This window comes from Melospiza melodia, chromosome 18 (assembly GCF_035770615.1).
Source record: "Melospiza melodia melodia isolate bMelMel2 chromosome 18, bMelMel2.pri, whole genome shotgun sequence".
Classification (NCBI taxonomy): Eukaryota; Metazoa; Chordata; class Aves; order Passeriformes; family Passerellidae; genus Melospiza; species Melospiza melodia.
Window position 1 is genome coordinate 99,139 of NC_086211.1, and position 23,362 is coordinate 122,500.

Sequence of the window (23,362 nt, forward strand, 5' to 3'; positions counted from 1 at the left end):
AAAATATATATATAAAGAGCAATGAACACAGGCAAAAATTATCGTCAAAGACATTTTTTCAACCAAAACTGTGTAATGAAGTTACAAACACCCAGGTTTTCTAGAAGCACCGATGGATATAAAGACATTATTTACCCTGAGATGTTAAATCAGCTAATCTTTCACAATGAATACTCTGCAGTCTGCACCATAAGGTATTTGTGCCCCATAGAATCATGAAACCCACAGAGTAACTAGTTGCACAAGATGGACTAAGAAAGTCTACTGAAAAGCTGCAGAATCAACTCAAATTTACTTTGTATATTAAGATGATTTGTTGATTGTCTTTCCTATCAACAAAAAATATGCACAGATTTTCAGAAAATAATAGCAATTAAGTTGCTTTAAACCCAACAAAGTGGTACAAAGTTTATACTATACATTACACAGCAATTATAAAACATTTCGTACAAATACAGTAACTGCGCCAATTATTAAGGTAAAAGGTAGGACATTAAACAACATTTTTAACCCACTTAAAGGCTAGAAAACATAAAAAAAATTTGCATACATATTTAAATAAAGCCACTCAAAATTCACCTTCTCTGAAGTTGGAAGAATTCAAGCATACAATTTGATTAATGTACAGTTGACTCTTCTTCTTGGAAAAAGGCAAGGATTAGTTATCAGGTAAGCTATGTTAACTACCAGAAGGAAAAATACTTCTATACTTATTGACACTCTAAAGAAACAAATGACCTCTCTGAAAGTAGATACCATACAAGACCCAAACATCAGCCAAATCATCAATCCTGTTTCAACCAGGTTGACAGGTCTTCAGTGGATAGCTACTAACAAATTCTTCATAATCCAATCATGTAAATCAACGTATTGTACGTAAGTCTTCTTTTAGGAGACGTGGCAGATTGAATATTTTTAGCCAGTTGGATAGGACTATTAATTTAGCTGACTGCAAAACATCTAATTATGTTTTGCCACTACTGAACAGTTGATAAAGTCACTTTTGCAGAATGAGACCCAAGGTCCTAAAAATTCCAACTCACAATACTCTCATAAGCAGTTTGATATGTGTGCAGTCAAAAATGTAGCATTTGCATAGTAGCAACTGTATGCTAGAAATGTCATTGTAGCTTTCTGAAATGATCAACAATAAGGCTGATGGCAGAAAAAGAAACAACAGAAAATGATTGCAGATTAGAACTGAACTGTTCTGTCAGGAACTGAGATTAGAAATATGTTTTAGCACTCCTATTCCAAAAGTCACTTCACTGTTCCCAGTATTGGTGACAACACTTTAAGAAGGATGCTAATGAACTGGAAGACTATCCCTGTCATGTCCATCTGCCCCCACACTAACACCCCCATCTCACACCCCAAAAGAAGCCACAACACATCAGAGTAATCTGAGGTATGAGAAACAGGTCAAAGGATTTCAGATTATCCAGCCTACTGTTTCTCAGACTTTCTGAAAGGACAAACTGTTTTTGTTTTGAAGCCACATTTACTTCATGTAGCTTAAATTACCAAGAACTTAAGGAAGGATAAAATAACATGGCGAAATGGTAAATTCCATAGATTCATACGCTTTTATATATATACACATATGTATATATACATACATATACCTGTTTTTCTGCATTGGTTTATTCCTTCCGTGGCTTGTTTCATTACACTCATTACTAAAGCAGTGTGATCCTATTTAAGCATCCCTGTGAGCCCCAACAGCACCAGAACTGAGCACAGGAAAATGCCAATGTGACTTATCACAGAAAATTCATTACATACGGATCCATTACTGCTTGCATGACATAAGGGTTGATTGTACTAGTAGGCTGTCAGCTACAGGTAAAAAAAAAAGAATGGGAAAGCAACATTACTTTTATTTTTATTAAATCAAAAGAAATAGAGGTATTGCTTGATGTGCTAATAGAGATCACAATTTTCCTGAAAAGAAATCACAAGAAGGAACCTCCTGTCTCATAATAAGGAATCTTATTTTTGAAGTGAACTAATCTCATGCCTAACTGAACTGAAACAGCTCTCTAAACTAGACACATTTCAGTAACATGCCTATACAGATTTGTTGCATTGTTTTAATAATATTGATTCAAAATCTATATCATATATTTACCAGACAAATCAGCAACAGTATTGCTATCTTGGATAACCACTCCAGCCTGCACAAACAGCAGCCCAATCTTCTTCATCTTCCTTCTTCCTCTGCTTACCACTGGAGTTACTCATTTTAACTAACTTTCCTATTAACTAACTTTTATTCCACTAGTAATTTCCTTCTCTATTTTGTGATGCTCTAATTCTCAAAACGAAGTAAATTCTGTAACAATTATTCTCAAATCCTATTTTAAATATTCTTGTACTTTGAATATTTCTGCTTCTATTTCAGATGTGGTGAACCCCTTGTACACTAGAAAGCTTGAAAAAACGGTCCTTTCAAAATTTTTAATTATACTACCAGCTAATAAAATCAAAGAAAATCCTCCACTCAATTTTTTTTTTTTTACAGAATCAAGTTGTATGAATCTAAGAAATGACTCTATGCCTTTTAAACATATAATGCGTTCGTTCTGCCTTCCCAAAGGATTTGCAAAAGGTTATGAAGATACATACATATCAGCTCTTAAAACTCAGCATTGATGACTGACACCAGGCCTGAAAGAATATTTATTTTAGGTCTCTTAATGCAATAGTCAGACTTCAAAGATTATTTTTTTTATTATAATTTTTATTTTATTTTATACCTGCATTAATTTCTTCACTGTCCTCCCCACCTTCCATTTTATAATGCTGTCTTTTACTTTGAGCTATCCAGGACATGAATGCATGAGTAACATCATTCTGCCTATACCCTATACATCGCTTACAAGCCACAAGTCTTTCTCTGTTGCCAGAAGTATGAAACACCCACATTTCACATTCCAAATGTTACCTATACAACTGCAAGACACAGAGAGTGCTTGGTACATTGAAAGCAGATTCTGCTATAAGGCTGGGTAACAGTCCAGGTTTCAAATCTAGTATTGCATAATTATGTGTCCATATAAAGTCACAAGCAAAGGTTTGTTTTTATTAAGCCATTTCACTATCATGTTATCTTCATAATGTTATACTCATCTTTCAGACTTAATAACCATCTATGTTGCAAGAAAAAGAACAAGTACTCCAGGCATTTTGTTGATGAAAAAAATTACAGAGCACCAGGTTCCCAAATAAATTCACATACAACACTTCAAAATGTAGCACAGACATTTAAAGAAACAGAAACTGCCTCTAATGTTAGTGAGAGCAAAAAATCCTTCCCAACCTCACAAATACTTGGAACTGACACAGCAATCAAAAAAGCAGAACAAGGGGAAAAGGAAGGATGAAAAAAATAGAGAATGAATGAAGCTACGATTCTCCATTTGGATTTCAAGAAAATTTCCCAAGATAGAAAAACCCCAAAACAACAAAACAGTAAAGCCAAAGTAACATCCAGCATGTTTTTTCAACTTGGCACAAGATTTAAAACTGTCTATTTTGTTCTCCCCTCATTCCTCCATATTTTAGTTATAAAAACTCCCGTTACTCGTTATTCAAATTTTAACATCTTTCATCCACCTAAAAAAAGAGTTAAGTTCTGAGTTATCAGAAATAAAGGGTTCAAACTCAGAACTTAACTTTGGTGGATGAAATAATCATTTTCCTAGTTTACCAGAACAATCCCCTTCTGGATCCACTGAACTCAAAGGTGTATTTTTAGGGCTCCTTACGTTTGAATTGTACCTCTTACTTAACATGTATGGATCAAAGGCTGTTAATTTTGGAAGAAAATTTAAGGAAAAGAAGTTATGGTGGAAGTAAGAACTCTCCCTAAGAAAAACTTTGAACTAAATAACCGAGGGATTTTTGTTCAGTTGTTTTTCTCTTATTTTTACAATGTGGACATTCATAATGTGTAATGAAATATTGTGAATATAAATAAAAGCCAGTCACAAATACACACAAACTACTATGCGCTGTACATCCAGAAAAAAAGTGGAATGATCTGAAAGCAGCAGAAATGCAAGGAGGCCAAGCATATCACTGTGAGGGCAAAAAGAATGGTGTGACACACCTCACTGCAGCATTTCTGGAAGCATCTCTCTTCCCCTTTCATTTCCCGTGACACTATCAGCAGAAACTCTGACTGCTGAGTCCGGCCACAGCTGTACTGGGAACCTATACTGATAAGCTGAAATAACCAATCAAAGCAAAACACAAAAAGAAACCTTTGTAAAGCTGAAGTACATACCGTTATCCAAATTGTACAAGTAGCACATGAGCTCAAACGTTCACGTAACACTTACTCGCCACTAGAACAGGTTGCTATCAAGCTACAACTTTCATATCAACTTAAAATTTACTGAGGCAGTTGCAAAGCCCTTTTCAATTTAAATGGAAGTTAAGAATTACTGATAAGAAGACAGAAAACTCCCCATATAACTGTGTTGTAGCCAACTACTCTGAAAAACAAACAAAGTTTGGTGCGTTATAAAAGTAACCATTATTTTCCTGTCATACATTGACAAGTGGAGAAGGCAGCATGGATATAAGACTAGTGGGTGTTATGTAAAGCAATATATAAAGCCTAGGTATTAAAGAGCTTCATCTTGTTGCAACTACTGGTAAAATACAGCTAAGGAAACATAAGAAGTCAATGAGAGGAAAAAACACTGAGTGGTCTAGATTAGTTTTAGAAAGAGTAATTTACAGAAGATCCAAGAAAATAACTGGAATGTAAAAAATTGTCTTGTTCCCACAAAAATCACTACCAAGAACACTTGCCAAACATCTAATAATTTAAAATTCAACCTCAGCTAAATGTCTCAACCTCTTATTACAAAACATATTTTGCCTTAATAACACAGGGCAATTCCTAGCCTATTTTAATTGAAGCATAGCTTTTCAGTGCACTTTAGAGAGATTAGAACTTAATTTATATGTGAAGAGTTAGACAACAATTGCCTATTCTGAGTAAACTGGAGATTACGACAGATGAGAAGGCCCACGAATAGTAACTTCATCTATATCCTGCTATTGTGTGTGAATAATTTTGAAGACAGCAGTTAAACACCATCCTCTTCATACAGTGAACTTATGACTGCATTGTGGTGCCAGACTCAGGTTACTTTAATCATTAAAACTTACATGATCAATGCTGCTGCTGTCTAAAGCATTTCTATTTAGCCACTTTGTATAGCCCACAGTTTTTTATTCTGTTGTACTGCCAAAATACTATTTTTTTTTCTGATTGCCTGAAGAGGCAACAATTGAAGCTAAAAATCCTCTACAAAATAATTCGGCAAAGTGGGGCAGCATAATTTTGGTAATAGATTTTGGACTGGGACTAATACATAATTGTACTATTCTAGCAGAGCTTTCAAATGTGTTCTTTGGAAAACTATCTGCATTAGTGCACCAACAGGTCAGCACCTTCCACTCCTATTTAATAACCACATACAATCACATTTAACTATAAAATTTTGAAATGCTAAGCGTAAAAAAACATTTTTTTCAAAACCAACCACTTGAGCATGTTATATGTGGCTCAGAGCACAAGGACTCTTAATCTGTAAAAATATCACTCCTCTGAAAAAGCTGATGAGTCCATCTTTTTTCACATACAGAGCATGGTGGGTACCAGCCCAAAGACTGCTTCTGAAGGAAAGCATGCTGCTGAGCAGCAGGGGCTTAGAAAAAATTACAGAAATGCTACCATGTTTGAGGTATTAACAATAAAACTGTTTATGCACAATATTCTAATCCTGTTTCAAGTGAGTACAAAGGAGGGAATGGGCTAGTGTGAGGTAATGAGACGCTAAGTATTATGAGATCATACAGCTGTTCTGTTTATCTACTTCAAACTATGTGTCTAAAAATATTCAACATGGGAGAGGGAGGAAGTAGGGAGACAGCTGGATGAAACAAGGATGTAATGTCCAAGAGAACCACTGGATGATTCCAGCTATAAAAGACATTATAATAGGTCTTTCAGCAGTTGCACTGTCAAAGCAGTATTACTCCCAAATAAAATATCCTCGAAGGGTTAAGGATAGGTAAAAGATGGTGTCATTTAAGCTGCTAAGAAGTAAAGGAGCTCTATTTGTAATGAAACCTAGTTTCTCCTGACAAAGAAGAATCTTGGAAAACCCTTTTCCATGCACTAGCCAAAAAACAGTAGTGTATTAAGTGAGGTTTTTTTCAGGGACTTAAACAACACTTAGCTTGTGGCATGGCAAACAGACCTGGTCATACTTGGAGTACTGAAGCATAAAAAGCTTGCTCTGTGCCTGTTTATTCTATTTGCTCATGACTGTTGCCACGTTACCAGCGCCTTACATATTTTGTCAAATTTAACAACATGTTCTCTTTCACCTTTGTGTCACAAATATTTCTTAAATGTTGCTTTGTTGTGTTATTACAGTGAGACTACACAGGATAATGGGCTTGTGCTTACTTCAATTTCTCCTATTGTAAGCATCAGACACTGAAAAAGGTGCTAGCAGATGAACCCTTGTGTTTCAGAGTTAACAGATTCATTGCTCCAATGCAGTTTAAATACTCTGCTGGATTAGGAATGTGAAGGATAAAGCAGCTGCACAGTTCATTTCTTACTTACAGAAATTATCAAAGATAACAGATAGATCTTGCAATTTTACAGTGTGTTCTTGAATGTACACACAAAGCTATTTTTATGCACTGCAAAGAACAAGAACATTTACGTAGCTCACAGCTATCAAGCTTCATATCTACACAGGTAAAATCCACCATCCTTTGTGTATCAGGCTTTTTTATCTGAAGAACCACTCTTTGGGCCTGGCAAACATTTATCTTCCAAGCTCATCTCTTTTACCAAGAGCTCTTCATATCTAACCTATCATTCACATAAACTTGAAGTTATTAGTTAATTCTGGTTGATTCTCCCTTCAACTGCTCATGTGTTGACACTGAGGAATTACATTTCAGACATTGCAGATGTTATTATAGAATGTCAGCAAAATTTACCTCCTGGAAAGCTGAATTTTTCTTTTGTTTTATGATAAATGAAAACACAAGTATCACATTTTAACTTCACTGTGTATGTTTATCCAAATTCTGAAAATGACTGAATAAAAAAAGATGCATGGAATTTAATTTATAGTCCGCTTTCACAAAAGGTACTTCACACTCATTTCTTAGAAGACTGTATTAACTACATCCCATTGGGATTTTTTACCTGTTCAAATTTCCAGCCATCGGACATTGTGGAAACCATTTGAGTGAGTTCCTCTTCCTGACACTGCAGCACTCTGTATACATGTTTGACTGGCACCTTCAAGAAGAAATATAAGATGCTCAATAGGGCATGGAATTCACTATGTTTGTGACTTGTCTGAAGTTGCCCTTACTCTCTCGAAATGCTAAGTAAGCAACACCACTTTGAACCCATCCAGAGCAATGAATAACTAGGGCCATTTTAGCTGAGACCTATAGTGAATGCTATCAGAGCACCCCTGCGATCCAACAACCTAGCTTAAAGAGAAATTTGTCAATAACAATGTAAGTTTGTAGTATCTCCATGAAGACTCAGCTACCAGGGAAGTTACCAGTTACCTGAGTAGCACAGTTAATGAACAAACTTCATCATATTCACTTTCATGGAGAATATGAGCTGCTATGAGAAGAGGCAACCTTCTCAATCACAGAGCATTACAAATAAAGAAAGCAACTTTGCTACAAAAACATACGACAGGAACCAAACAGCATCTGTACGTATGCTGCATAAACGTACTGTATAAACAGCAGTTATACCATAGTTAGGCAACCTCATGATATTCAGAACATTTAAAAGTCAATGAGAAAGCTATGCTCTACAAAAGTTGTTCTCTAACATAACTATTTCCAGAAATGGTATCATGACAAATTCTACTATTACCAAAGATTTTGGAACAATTACTTAGAATGTGTTCAGTTTTTGAAAGAGATCTGTGAAGCTTGTAAGCAGACTGGCAGAAGCCAGCAATTAAGAATATTAATCTTTGTATACTAGTGGTTCCAGATCATCCAGTGATGGAGGCAGCCATTCAGCATCTTACTGGTGAAATCAGGAAATACATAAAAAACCAGATGGAACCCACTCACTACTTGTCATAGAACAAATAATCAAAAGAACACAAGAAAACAGCCTCACCTGAGAGATTCTGCTGTCTCTTTCTCTAATTTTGTCCTTTACCAGTTTTATTAGAGATGTGATATTGTAGAATTCAGCCTCTTCCAGTACACCTAGAATGAAAACAGTTTTTGGGAAGACAGTATAACTAAAGACTACAGGCCAAAATCACCAACCAGTTCATAAGATTATCTTCTCAACAGCTACAGAAAATTATTTACTTTTCTCTATGACAAGGCAGTTCACCAACCTAACAATTCTGGCTTCTTTCAGGTACATGTAATTCAATGTTTGTCTCATTCTAAAAAATTGCCCTAAAAATGTCCCAAAGAAAACTGATGCCATTTCACATACAAAACAAGACAAAAAATAAAAAAATGTGCACAGATACCGTTCCATAGCAGACTGCTAAGACTACCATACCTCAGGCCCTGTCTCAGGCTGGAATGCAAAAGAGAAATTTAAATAATCCTACTGAAAAATCTCTGCAGCTGCTAGCAAGCATAAAATTTTTCTTCCTGTCATTTGAGATCTTAAGAGTCTGAAACAAAAGCTTGAAGATATATACTGCTTCTACTCACATGTTCAAGGCCTACCTGTTCTCCACACGCAGTATGCTTAACTGTGCTTAACTAATGCACAACTAATTCACATGGAAATTATATTTCACACTATTTCCCCCTAGTATTGATAAATTGTATTACTCTGATAAATTTCTTCAATATGCTATCAATACAGTTTTATGTATTGATATCATACAGTTGTATGTTCTAAAACACTCATCCTCCATTAGGGTAAAATTGATACAAACTGGGAACAAGGAGGGAGAAGCTGGGGACAGAATTCAGTCTTTAAAAGCATATTCCACACATCTGAACATGCCAGAACTTCACTTTTAGTTTGCTTTACATCTAAAGCTTGCTTCCTAGGCAGCATTCTTTTGCTTAAAGAGAACTAAACCCAAATATTTCACAGTTACATAGGAAAGATACAAGATCACACAATAAAAGGCATCTCCCCTTGTCTGAATACATATGTTCCAACTGAGAAGGGGGGTTGTGAAATCAAGAATTGTACTGAAAATGCTCAAATAACCCCATAAACTATAACTGCATGATACCTATCAGTTTTGCTTGAAACAGATAGAAATGCTACACTGGTTAAAGTTTGCCATCTTGTTCTAAGTTAATTCTGGTGATTCAAAAGAAGTGAAAATAATAAGCAAGTAGCAAGCAAATGAGATATTCAGAGATGCCTTACCTTCCTCAGCTAGGTCCTTGTTAATAACCAGTTTTCCGTGTCTGAGATAGTTCAGCACTGGCCCAAAGTAGGTTGGGTCTCTGTCTATTAAATAGGCACCTGTTTCATCCTAGATTAGAAAAACAAACAAACACAAACCAAACAAACAACCCAAAACAAAGGAAGGGAACACCAAAGCCCAAACCAAACAAACCAAAAACCTCACAATGATTTGAACATCCAAGTGGGAACTGCAAGCTAATATTCATCTTGCAGCAAGCAGGTATGCAGATATAGTCACATCCCCTGAAAACTGGATTTATTAAAGACAATAAAAGGAATTAAACAATACAACTATCATGGTATCAGACTGATCAATCAAATCATCTAATACACAACTTCTCTTATTTGATCAATCCCCCTAACCCTTATCAATGATTAACAACATTGTTAGCATGAAAGATCTAAGCAGTAAGTGAGAACACTAAAAGTTAAGGTTAAAAATAGCACTTAAAACCAGGAAATCTTGTTTGGGAGCCTGAAGTCAGAACAATGGCTACATTCTAGCGAGCTTCACATACCAGTTTTTTCCTTTTTTTTTTTTTTTAATTAAAGGCGAACAAACTTAACTTTTTTTAACTTCAACACTTTGCTCTAAAAACATTTGCTTTTGTCTTTGCTCAAATGTACAAATACTCACAGGGTACTAAGATTTGCTGTATAGCAAGCAAGGGCTGTACATGCATCTTCTAAAAAAAAAAGCAGAAGATGCAATTCCTACCTATCTCATGCAGACAAGCGAAGTAATAGATGAATAGATGAAAACTAATGCTCAATTTACCAAACAGACTACAGCGTTTTGTGAATTGTGAAACAGTTCAGGAGACTCACCTGCAGAGCTGATATTCTTGACCAAGAGATAAAGAAGCAAAATTGGTAATTCCTATGTTATTTAGAATCTATGTGTGAACCTCTGCAATCAAGATAGTACTGACATACCTGTGCTGGCTGGAGATCTAAGGAAGATTCATAGAAAGATTTCTAACTGATCTACTGCTCCTTTCTACTATCAAGTGGGTTACTGACTGTATTAATCTATTAGTACATAAGGTTTGGTGCAATGGATATCCTACAGATATATTCTAGAGAGATGTGGCAGCACCCCAAACACTTTTTTACTTATTCTTATTTTTAATATTCTAGTAGTTTACAAGAGATACTAAAAAAAATATCATTACCAATACTGTGGATCATACTCCCTCAAAACCATAGGTACTAGCAATAATTGCTAGTGAAAGAAAGAAACTCTACTGACTCAATCATCTGCATTTGAAGACTAATGCCTATATGGAAAAATCTGATTACTGAACTGTGATATCTGAAAGCTCTCCCTACTTAACAGTATGTAGAGTTCCTGAAATGTTTTCCTGGAAAAAAACATGGAGGATGTATTTTCAGGTACATAGATTTAGTTTCTGAATAACTGCACTTGTCCAACCAGGATTGGTAGAATGTAGAAAGACCACGACCTCAACTACAAAAGCCAAAACCCTTTCTATAATTACAATTAAATGCTTTACACATGTAGACACGGTGTCATTTCAGAAGAAGTGAAGGAGTGTATAATTTTGTATAATATTAGCTGTTCAAGAAAATGCTAACATATTAAAATGTGCTGTCAGTTAACCTACACTCAGACTAGACAATGCTTGATGAAGTCTAATCACAATTTCTTCTGATCTAAGCTCATTGTCTCACAAAAGCAAGACTATGCATCAAAACCAGTAGATAGATGAAGTAGACTAATTTTAATATTTAATCTATAAATATATTTACATAACCAAAACACTTCAAGAATGTGCAATCTACAGATACAACCCAAAGAAATTAGAATAGCTGACAACTGTATGAATTATAGGCTGAAAAGTATTATTCAGTAAAGGAAAAGAAACCAGTGAGGTTGGAAAGGAAAATCCAAACCAGATTTAAAAAAAAAGCTGTTTTCAAGAAAAAAACCCCGAACTTAGTCATCATCTGAACTGCATTAAGAAGCACAGGGCTTACAAAACTGGAAGTCTTCAGAGTTAGGAAAAACCAATCTCTAGAAATAATCTTCTTCATTAAGATGATTGTCATTTTTCACACTGCAGTGTCTTTTCACATCACCTTCTGAAGCAATACTGGTTGTCAGCTTTACACCACTTCAGAGACAGAGAGGTGGGTCACAGAAGCAAAGTCATTAAAAGCTCTAAACGAAATTTAAGTAACAATGGCTACTTCACTCCTTTCACAAAAGGTCTGAACTTTTTTATTTAAAGGCCTACATTATCTGACATTGTATTTTTCTGAGTTGATTTCTATATATGAAACAAACTTCCAACAAAACCACAAAGGGAAGAAGCTATGTCAGCTCTTCTCTTTCAAATTTCACGTTATGAGAGGTCATACACAAAAAAAAAAACATCTCAGTAGTGTCATACTTTACTGTGGAAGCCTTTCAGACAAGGTGGCTTGAAAAATAATAAAAAAATAAGGCACACAAAAGCCCTATAATTTTTGCTGTAATAGATTTTTTTTAAAACATTAGAAAATATCAACAGTTAAAGAACTCTGGCTAAATTCTAACAGTGTGCAAACCAAATTCTGTCAACAGGATTCACTTAAGCATCTAAATTCATGCAAAAGTTGCTTACCCAGATTACAGACTCAGAAAATATGCATTAATTAAGAGGATGTGTGTCTTGAACATTGACCTGACAGCTCAGATATGCTACACACTAGCACCAGGGAGCCAAGAATCAAGAGATGAACCGATCAGTAAAGAATATTGTAACCATATGCAAATAAGGCACAGGTGAGTGGCACAAAAAAATTAACCTCCTCAGCATCTTCCTATAGAAAATGACTTATCACTCCTCCTTTTGAGTGAGCTGCCTGAATATCCTTCAGTGTCTGCTAAGCACTTCATGTTGAAATCACTAAGAAAGGCCGATTACATAGATCTTTAAGGATATTTACATAAACATAAATGCAATACAAGCTGACACTGAAGCGTAGTCATCTGCTCTACTCAGAACTCTAAAAATACAGGCCATAAGTCTTTCAGAATATTATCAGGACTGTTTTCATCCACATGTACATGAAAACACACTGTATAATCACATGCAATTAGCTTTTTGACACTTTTTAATAAAAACTGTTTTATTGTAAGATAAAATAATAAATTGCAAATGTGATCCAATGTGAACTGGAAAATTAAAAGAGGTCACTAGTTTGCATGTACATAACTAGCTTTAGTCTTGCTAGCTTAATTATTATGGACTTTGATGTCCCAGTACGCAATTTCCTCTGCTAACCAGTAAATTGTTTTTTCTACAAGCTTTGAGAAAGTTTGCATCTTCACTGACACAACTAGTGTAGGTATTCTGAATCCATTTCCTAAACTTTGGGTGAATACCACAAATGTCAGATAAATCTATATTCTAATAAGGTTTCAAAGTTCTCTCTCTTTCAGACGTATTTTATAGAAACAGGTGTTACTGTATACCAGAACAGCAGGTAAAATTAGAAAGAAAACAGAAATTCAACTTTCCTCTGTATTCAGTATAGTCATATCACCCCACACTTAGAGGTGTTTCCTGCAAATGCTGACATTCTTCATAAGAAAATTCAAAACAAATGCTTGTTGTCTTTGTGCATCCAACCCTAAACTGCTAGCTAATCACAGGATTGTTTCTATCTTTACCCAGTTCTACTTTTGCATTACATTCTTCTCTGAAGAGCTTTTTTCTTCATTGTCTGCAAGTTCTAGGCCGTTTTCATGCATATTTACAAGGACCACCATTTAGAAGACAGCATTGCCTACGTACAGTGAAGACTGCATTTGTTTATTACCACTCTCCCACACTAATGTTTAGTTCAAGTTACAAACACCATGGAATTTTAAGAGGAAATCTTAAATTTTCAATCACCTGGTTCAGCATACCAATGAAAAGCTAGTGTAGCTCACAATTACATTCCTTTGAAAAATACTGACCAAAGCAACTAAATGATCATGTATTCCAGTTGCAAATGTTTTCACTTCCATCTTTATAGAGACTGAAGCTCAAAGGAATCATAATGAACACTTACCCTGATCTTAGTTTAAAACACACAAAGAACTCAATTTATTTATAACTTTTAGAAAGTAGCAGTGAAACCTAATCATTCCAATAAATAATTACTGTCAGTGTTAATATTATGTCCTTTCTAACAAGGACATCTATAGTTTGACACTTTGCTAGCTGTATTTCACAATACCTTTGCAACACCAAACAGGCTTCTCTATTAGATTTCTTGTCTACATGTATATACCCTCTGGACTGAGAAGTCACTCCTTAAACTCCTTGCCATTAAAAAGTTTTGTTCTTTAAAACTTTTCACCAAATCATATTTCTCCTTGTGATTAGTCACTGCTCTGCTGTGACCTTGAATTGTGGATGCTAGAATCCAGTACAGGATTCCAGCAGGTGCACCAAATACATGTGCCTCCCCAGTCCTAATGCAATTCTTGGGGAGATTTAACAATCTCCCCAGGAACTGCATTAAAACACTAGCTGAAATATCATAAATTTATTTCCAATTAATTATCTTCATTGGGATCAATACTGGATCTGGATACATTAAAGTCATACCATCAAGCTCTTGGCTCAAGGTTGTATGCTTGAACAGGAATATTTTAATTTTACATAATTTTTAGATTTCACATCATTTACATATTCTGAGTTCTTATAAAAGCAGCAATATGCAGAGAAACACAGTAGTATTTGGTACTAAATTTGGATTTATATATAATTGCCATCCCTATCATCTGTGCTTTTTAAATATTGAACTAGTGAATTTTTCACAAACTGTGTTGCCTAAAAACTTTGAGTGTCTGCAGACTAGTGGCACTTATCAAAACTAAATCAGTAATACAACCCACCTGACAAGTCAGAAATCTCATAGACAAATGAAATGTATCTGTTACTTCTTAGAAAAATTAATACAATTTAGATATTTCTTAATGCTGACAGTCAAGGTTGCACTACCAGGAAGACTGACTTTTCTGAAACACTCAGTGCTTGCATGCTTCCTTCTTTGACAGATTTGATGCCAACTTTAGAAAGGCATTAAAAATCAAGCATGAATACTACTGCCAAAACCTTATTACAAAAGTTTGACAATCTCCTTCTTAGGGGAAAGTTAAAAGAATGTTAGAACAGTTTGCAAACAAAAAACTGTATATAGCTAAAATAGGAAGATGCTGAAACAAGGAATATATGTAAATTATTACCAGTAATGCAGTAAAAGCATTAAATTAAACAATGATGACAAGGTGAGCAAGGCTCTGCCTGTCTATTTTTATGTATTCATCTCTAAACCAAGATTTAAGTACCATGGAAAACAATTCTTATTCTGAACAGTAAATATACCACTACAGCTTATTTATTTGCTGAAATCTGAAATGATTCTCAAACAGTTTTAAAGCTGAAAGTGACACTCTTAAACATACTAAATTCAGAGAGTCAATGTCACTATCCTAATCCATTCAACACTAGTTTGGCCACAGGGTGTGCCAAAGATTAATCTTTCTCCCATTACAAGTGGAAACATACCTGACAGCAAGAGACAGGCTGCCCTGCCCTACTCAACATTAGTACCTGAAGGCAGTTTAAAGGCCAACGTGCTACCTTTCTTGAAGCCTCGCAGTTCTGTACAGTAGGAAGCATTAAGGAACTCTTAAAATCACAGACTATCCTGAGTAGGAAGGGACCCACAAGGATGAAGTCTAACTCCTGGCCCTGCACAGCACAGTCCCAACACGCCTACCATGTGCTTGAGCTTTGTCAAGCTCATGGCTTAGGGTCATGACCATTCCCTGGGAAGCCTGTTCCAGTGTTCGATCTCTTTGGAAAGAACTTTTTCCTGATATCCAACATAAACCTCCCTGACACAGCTCCAAGCCGTTCCCTTCGATCCTGTCAGTGGTCACACAGAACAGAGATTGATACTGCCCCTCTAGAGGAACACGCAGACAGTGATGAGCCTTCCCTTGGCCTCCTCTTCTCCAGCTGAAGAAGCCAAGTGACTTCAGCCATTTCTCATATGGCTTCCCCTTCAGAAACTTTGTGTTCCTCCTTCAGATGCTCTCTAAGAGCCTTATATCCTTCTAAAATCGTGGTGCCCAAAACTGGCTACAGGACTCAAAGTGAGGCCACATCCCAAAAAAGAGCAGAATGGGACAATGCTGGACAACAGAGTAGGACACAGCTGGCCATTCCATTTGCCAGAGCATATGGCAGTGCTTTATCTTTTACTTAGGAAGCATTAGAGAAATGCTTTCCTACTCTCTCCCAAGGAGACAGTTTACTTATCAGCAAGTCGCCTACATATTTAAATTTAGTTTTATAAGTAAATTTAAGCTCTCCATAAAAACCTCAACCAAAACCAAAGACAACTACAAAACAACTCCCACACCACCACACTTCAACTTTTTTTCCTTCTAGCTCAGGAATATTACATTCTGTTCCCTAAGTGTTCAAATATCTTTCTGGAAGTTATGCCTGAAAAAATGATGAAATTTACTAACCTCACTAAAAAAAAAAAAAACTTCAAAATTTATATATAATAAGCAACTCCTTATTTTCAACCTGTTGGTTATAGGGTTGTAAGCTGTTCCTTTCTTTTCCCCAACTTTTTTGTCCATGATGCTCCAAAATTTCTTTCAGAGCCAGCACTATATACTTTATACCCGTTATTACATACCACACCACAAATAAAGTCTTAATAACTTTCTTCCCCTACTAAAAATGAGTCAGAGTGAATACCAAAATATTCACTCACTGCTTGCAATCTATGCAGAATATGCATTTTTCTCTAAGAATTGCTGAAAAGACAGAATGCTACGTCTAAGTGAGAATTATTATCAAAAGTACTTTGCTCTACTTCTTGTAATTGAACAAGAGAATAATGACAGTGCAGAAATAACAAAACGTCAGTGCATGTAGATATTTCATTAAACCGCTAAAACTAAACTCCGTCAAACAACGTAAAAATATTACACAAACGTACAAACGATACTGTGCTGTCTGCTGTACTTATGAGCAGTTTTGTATTCACGAACCCAACTGCTTCTCACGACAGCACTCATTAAGCAACACTCTTCAGGAAGACTCCCTCCACGGCAGCAGAGTCGTTCCTGCCAGCCCTCACCGCGGCGCCGGGCCCCGCGTTCCCTTCACGCCGGCGGCCGCCTAGGCAGGCGTCACAGCGGGACCGGGCACCATCCGCAGCGCACCCTCAGCGCGGCAGGCGGGGAGCGGGCCCGGCGGCGGGGGGAGCGGGCCCGAAGCGGGGAGCGGGCGCGGCGGGGCCGGCGCTCACCTTGTCAGAGTCCAGGTCGGGGTCGGCCTGGCAGAGGCGGAAGAGGAAGGACTTAGGGTCCCTGCAGAGCGTCTGTCGAGTGGTCAGGAAGCAGGTGCCCCCAACGTTCAGCCTGACCCACTTGCCGGGCCCCGCGCCGGGCAGCGGCGCCGAGCTACACCGACGGCAGGGCCCGCCCGCGCCGAGGCCGCCAGCCGGGGGCACCGGGAACTCACAGTGGTTCTCCGCCGCCATCCTCACCACCGCCGGAAGGGGCCGCCCCGGCTGCCTGGCCCTCGGCGCACCGCCCACCGGAAGCGTCGGCTGGAACGGCGCCCTGCCCCTTCTCGCCCGCCGCCCGAGCGGCTCCGGCTTGGGGCCCCGGGAGCAGGCCTCACGTCTGCGACAGGGCGGCCGCCGGGCCAGAGGCCGCGGGCCCGTCTCTGTCCCATGCCCCTCGCCCCACGGCGGAAGGAAGAGGCGGAGGCCGCGCAGAACCCTACATGCCTTTATTACAGACTACCAAGCATAAGTGAAATCCGTCATCCAGTCACTAACTACACATCTATAGCACAGAGATCTGTCGAGAGGAGAATAAACCGTCATTAAATTATGAGATATGATTAAATCATCGACCAATAGAAAATTTATATAATAAAGCCAGAAAAAAGGTGTAAAATATAGTTTACAATAATTATTCACATTCAAGGCTGTACATCAATACATACAACAGCATGGCCCCGAACATGAATTCAATCCAAATAATTCATATATTAGAATTTAAATAACACATACTGAACTAGAGGCCAACAAGAGCCAGCAAATAACCTTAGAAGAATAAAAATACAAAAGTGTATATCATATCATTGCATTATTTGCTTCTGTTTTCACGAGTTCTTGGAGGAGGGGAGATTGTTTTGTGGTTTGTTGACGGAGGGTCAGGGGTTTTATTTCTTTGGGGTGGGTTTTTTCTTTTTTCCTGTACATCACAGTTACAGCTACAAACTAGGTAGAACATATTACACATGTAACTGACTGCCAGCAACCTGAAAACAGCATACAACTACCAAATCTGGTTCCTAATTTTTCTCTTTTGTCAGATACAGTTTTCAGTTCTGCTACCATTGCGAACATTCACCATATCAAGTCTGTTAGTACATGGCCATAGGAAGCTTTGTCAAATGGCAATCATCTACATTCATGGCCCAGCTGATATGACAGATTTCTCTATTGACCAGGGACAGGACTTGAGGAAACTGTATGAAGCTGAGTCACAGGAGCTTTAGGTTAGGTGTCAGTAAAAGGTTTTTCACGCAGAGGGTGGCCAGGTGGCCAAACACTGGAACAGGCTCCCCAGGAAGCGGTCACACTATCAAGCCTGCCTGAGTTCAAGGTGTCTGGCACATGGTGGGATTGCTGGGGAGTCCTGTGCAGTGCCAAGAATTGGACTTGATGACCTTGATGGGTCCTTTCCAACTCAGTATATTCTCTTTACTCTAAAACCAGGCTATTGCGTGCTTAAGAACCTCTCCAACTGTTTGCTGCATAACAGTAATTTCTTCTATGAAAGAGGAAACATTCTGAAATTATCAGTCATAAATGAAAACATGCCATTTTGGATTACAGAACTACTTGTCTGTAGTAGTTGATCAACTGATCAACTGATAGACAATCTGCATCATGAGGCTTTGCAGGAGCACTTCCATTTGATTCACAAAACATTTCCATGAAGCATTACAGACATTCAGCAAAATTTCAGATATAAATACTGCACCTATTTGTGCCATTTACTAGTAGAAAGAATGATCAGAATCCATCCAGAGGCCACATCTTTAGGCAACTATTAATACACAAGTTCTCTCCTCAGCAAGGTGTTGAAATCAAATGCTTTGTCCACAGGCCAAATGAAGTAATTGTCTTGACTTTACTAAATCGTTCAGAAGAAAATGTACATGTGGACAATTCCCATAATTCTTCAAAGTTCCCGGCACAAAAAATAATTGTATCAAGCACATTAAATTAAGCATCTTGAACTATGAAAGCTGATTAGAATAATCACATCTTTGTTTCAATCCACAATTCTTTTCAGACATATATAGCAGATACTTCACAATTAAATCACATCAGAAGGAGAAAAGTAGAGCACAGTACTGATAATTTGATCTTTTCAGTACTTAAGTACCTAGCTAATGGAATCCTAATAGGCAATATTAGTCTGCTAGCAATGCCTCAACATCATATCTGAAGTAACTCTTCCTTAATAAAAAACTGGACTTAAAGGCAAATGGCAACAAACTAATTTCTCTGTTTATTAAAGTAGTTCTAAACTTCTTGTGACTGGGCAGTAGTACTTCATCCTTTTTTAAGCTCCACACCACAGAAAAAGATGGAATAAATACCTTTCTGAAGTTCAAATACCAAGCAAAGCAAAATTACAACATTATTGACCAGATTCTTCATAAATGATCAACAACTGTTGAAATTTCAAGAGATGGAATGAATCAACAGATTTGGTTTTCAGTAGGTCTGCAGTAAGAAGAAGAGTCTTCAAGTACCTAATTTTTTTTTTCTCCTTTGAACCCCTTGGATTAAAAGCAGAAAAATCACCTGGCCTATGTGCAGCTCTGAAGCACCTCCTTTGCACATTTCATTCCATGAACTCCCATGAACCACAGGAGTGATCTTCAGGACAAAGACCTGATTCTACCCCACATCAGGTATAAGCATTTTAAATGGGTACCAGCCCTTCATAGTATGTATGCAGCACCTTTCAACACACATTTAAGTGGACAAACTGGTAAAACATACTTGAATCCACAATTACTTTGTGATGCCTTACTCTATACTCTTGTCACCTTTCAAACCCACAGATTCTACACATAGTCCAAGAAATAGAAATACCTCTCCCAGGAAAGCTCTAGTTCCTTCCCAAAAAAGCAGTAGCTAAGACTGGATTAGGAATACTGAAGCTCTAAGTGGAGTGATGCCTGTAAGAGATGCGAGATGCTTACAGTTTTCCAATAACAGCATTGTAAATTAAAAAAAAAAAAAAAAAAAAAAAGGATTTATAGAATGCAGACATCAGCCTTCCAGATACCTTCTTGACAGCTTACTGCTACCAAGATCTACAAGGCTGGCTGAAAGCTTTTGGTGGGCAGGATGAAAGCCTACTGAGAGAAGATTTTCAAGGTATGAAAAAACACAATTAATTTGCTATGGTAAAATGACTAAAAATCTAAATATTACAGAAAACATGTTTAAGCACATCTAGATCTCCACCTAGTTAACAGGCCAATGAAGGTCATTTTGCCAGACTTTTTATGTGAGGCCAAGTTTTGTCACACTGAACAGTAGTGGCACTGTGAATCCCCATCACTGCCAAACTCTCCTGTACGAAGTTGGGAATACACCTGTCTAGATCTCAATAGCAGAGACTAAATCCAAAAGTGGTAGGGTTGTCTCCAGTGGACACAATACATGGCCAAAATTTGGCAGCTGGAGAACAAATGGATAGCACTGCAACAGACTTAAAATACATGTCATCTTGGATAGAACAGCACATATAGCTTACTACAGACACAGATCAAAGGTACAGTGTGCTATTCAAATTTGAGTGACAAGGACTATATTTTGTACGTGATGGAATTTCTCATGATGAAAAGGGAACACTCTTATGTCTTCCTAAGCCATTTACAGGACCCCTTCTCCCCCTTAATACCAGACACAGTAAGCCAGGGATTTGCTTCAGGTTTCCGTATGTGATGGGATACGGATGACTACAGGAATGCAGTTGCTCCAAAAGAAAAGGCAACTGCACTGCACTGTCTCTTTTAAAGACTGGAAAAGCTGAACTGCCATCAAGTTCAACCACATAACACAGTTTTTAAGAGATCAATAATAAATCTCCTTCACCCTCTACAAGAAAATATTCAACATTCATGTGTCTTATAAGAAATCTTATAAGCCATTGTCCTTAAAATACTGCTTCTAGAGAATAGTAGCCTATGAGTTTTTTCAACATTGTAGAGAAACCTTTCTTTGGTGGAAGGAAAATCACATCATTGTATGACAACTCAAAATGCAACGTAATGGTATATGTAATGAGTGAATAAATAGGTGTGATGTTTATACTGCTTTTAAAAAAAAAGAAGGAATGCCTTTGTCCAGACCTAGGTCATTCTCTTCTGCAAGGTTTAGGAACACAAGCATGTAGAAAATACCACTGGGGAAGTTTTTTTTTTTAGCACACAGGAAGTCGTGTCATTGTAACATGACAAGAAATGTTTGACCACAAAAAACAGCCATAATTTGAAGAGGATAAAGGAGATCGATATTTTCATTTTATAGATATGCTTTAAGTACCATATATTTTCTCCTTTGTATCAGTATTTGCCTTTGATTTTCTCACCAAATTACTTTATTATCTGTATTTCAATTCCTTACATTTTTCCAGAGTTCCTGAATGTTTGGCCAAGGACCAAAAACAGAATTGACATCTCATTACACAATGAGACCAAAAAAAAGTCAAGTAATCAATTGTACAAAGTTTTCACATTTCCTTCTCTACCCAAGAAAACAGGTTGGCCCCACTAAAATGCACAACACATGCATACGCTGGAAAGAAAGCTTCCAGCCCTCATCTGCTGAAAAGGTGAAAAACTATCTACTATAACAATAGTAGCCTTTTTTCCCCCCATACTAACTAGTTTCTCTTTTAGTTAGCATTAGTTAAAAGCATGCTGGTAAGTTTATTGTCCCTTGATTAATCACACATATGACTTATATTAAAATTTAAACTTAATGTTTAAAAGGCTTCAGAAGCCAACATTTCAATTTTAGAAATTTCAGTGCTATGTTCAGCATTTTCTCTCTCAAAAGCTTTATCATTGGAGCCGGTCTGCCAGACAAACACATCTGATTCATTCCCATAATTACTATAGTACCACACAAATCCTGCAATCAGAACTATGTTAGGAATTACACAAGGGTGCAACCAACCTGGCTATAAATGCCATATACCAATAAGCTGGGGGACTGTGAGGAAAGGAAGAGAAAACAAAGAGGTGGTACTTAGAAGAGGCATATAAAAGCTCCCTGATGAAACACAGTTTAATGATAATCTGAGAATCACAGAAAACTCCAGCCCCATAAAATGCAAGGCTGGTACATGATTCGGCATGTGTGCGTGTGGATTGGTTTTAACTCATCTTAAGTGAAGCTGGTAATGCAAGGTCTATCCACTAGTCTGCAGCAGAAACAGAACTGACGTGCACAAAAGCAAGATCTTCACAGCAATGATATGCAAGTGGAAGCCTCAACAGAAGCACAAAGAGCGAGCAAAGCAACCCTGAATTCCATTAGGTTTTTGCTTTTCTTCCTTTTTTTTTCTTCTTAAAAAAAAAAAAACCCAAACCACTGCCCCCCCCAAAAAAACAAAAGACAAAAACCCAAAAAAACCACACAAACAAACAAAATAACAAACCCCCCCCAAAAAAAACCCAAACAAAAGAAGAAAACCAAAAGCAAAGGCAAAAAAAAAAAAAAAAACCAAAAAAAAAAACCAAAAAAACAAAACCGAGAACATTTCAGACGTATGCTTCCCCTTGAGATGGTAAATAGGTGGGTTGAAAAGATTCCTCTGATCGGCTGCACACGGAGTTCTAGCAGCAAGTAGGGAAACTGGGAAATTTTGGATGAGCTTTACTATTTTGCAGCATTCTGGTGGTATCTGTGCCGCCAAACTTCATGTATCTTTTTGCACCATTTATGAGCATTCCCACTTGGGTCCATCAGGTAATATGTCCTGTTTGGCTATAAGTGAACAACATTTTAATGATTACTCCAAACATAGTTTAACAAAAAAGCAGTAGTAATTCTGCACCTATCAATAAAATAATTACTCAGAATTAGCTCGTTAATTTTCTGAAAGTTAAATTCAATTACAGCTATATAACATTATGCATTACTGATTAACCATTTTAAGCAGTCAACTGACAATATATTATACACCTCTCATGATTCACTACATACAAGAAGGGCTAAATGTTAAGTCATTAAGAATGTCCTTCAAAGCCCAAAATCCACTTATGGCTAATTTAAACACTAATAATTAAAATACAGTTGCATTTTTTGTGATAAACATGTATGTCAGAGTGAGATTTTGTGTGATTTTTTGTTTTATTATTATTCAGTTTTGTTTGGGGGTGTGGATTTTGTGCTTTTTTTGTTGGTTGACTTTGTTCAGATTTTTGTTTAGTTTTGTTTTAAATTAGGACTATGAAATTTTGTATCAAAGAAAAACTATACTTTCTTCAGAAAAGTCTTTTTGATAACTTACAGAAATTGCCCAAGGACCTTAGAGCAATTTACAAAGAAAATTCAAAAAATAAACTTACCGTGTGAACAAAAAATGTCTTAAAATTCTTGGCTTCTGGACGCAACTCTAAAGACCATGGAATTTCTCCTTTTAGAACTTTGTTGACAGGATCCACATAATACAGGTGGGGCCCTTCCGTAAGCAGCAATTGGCGCCGACGTGCAAACAATCCCTAA

General features: G+C 37.1%; 2 protein-coding genes across 10 annotated transcripts in view; both read right to left on the bottom strand.

Moving 5' to 3' along the window:
* The window catches only part of KCTD5 (potassium channel tetramerization domain containing 5), a 38,050-nt gene extending 20,985 nt beyond the window's left edge, over positions 1-17,065 (bottom strand). For 2 of the 3 annotated variants that reach the window (XM_063171477.1, XM_063171478.1), the window contains exons 1-4: positions 16,832-17,065; positions 9,449-9,557; positions 8,210-8,301; positions 7,256-7,351 (exon numbers count right to left, since the gene is read on the bottom strand). In XM_063171477.1, coding sequence (XP_063027547.1) covers positions 7,256-7,351; positions 8,210-8,301; positions 9,449-9,557; positions 16,832-17,065 — 531 coding nt within the window. Of the gene's footprint in view, positions 1-4,114; positions 4,232-7,255; positions 7,352-8,209; positions 8,302-9,448; positions 9,558-16,831 lie in introns of all 3 variants that reach the window. The other variant, XM_063171476.1, reaches the window with a different exon arrangement.
* Positions 17,066-17,304: 239 nt separating this feature from the next.
* Positions 17,305-23,362, bottom strand: part of PDPK1 (3-phosphoinositide dependent protein kinase 1) — a 31,876-nt gene continuing 25,818 nt past the window's right edge. For all 7 annotated transcript variants that reach the window (XM_063171486.1, XM_063171485.1, XM_063171481.1 and 4 more), the window contains 2 exons: positions 23,206-23,358; positions 17,305-22,621 (listed from right to left, as the gene is read on the bottom strand). In XM_063171486.1, coding sequence (XP_063027556.1) covers positions 22,514-22,621; positions 23,206-23,358 — 261 coding nt within the window. In that variant the 3' untranslated portion in view covers positions 17,305-22,513. The remainder of the gene's footprint in view (positions 22,622-23,205; positions 23,359-23,362) is intronic.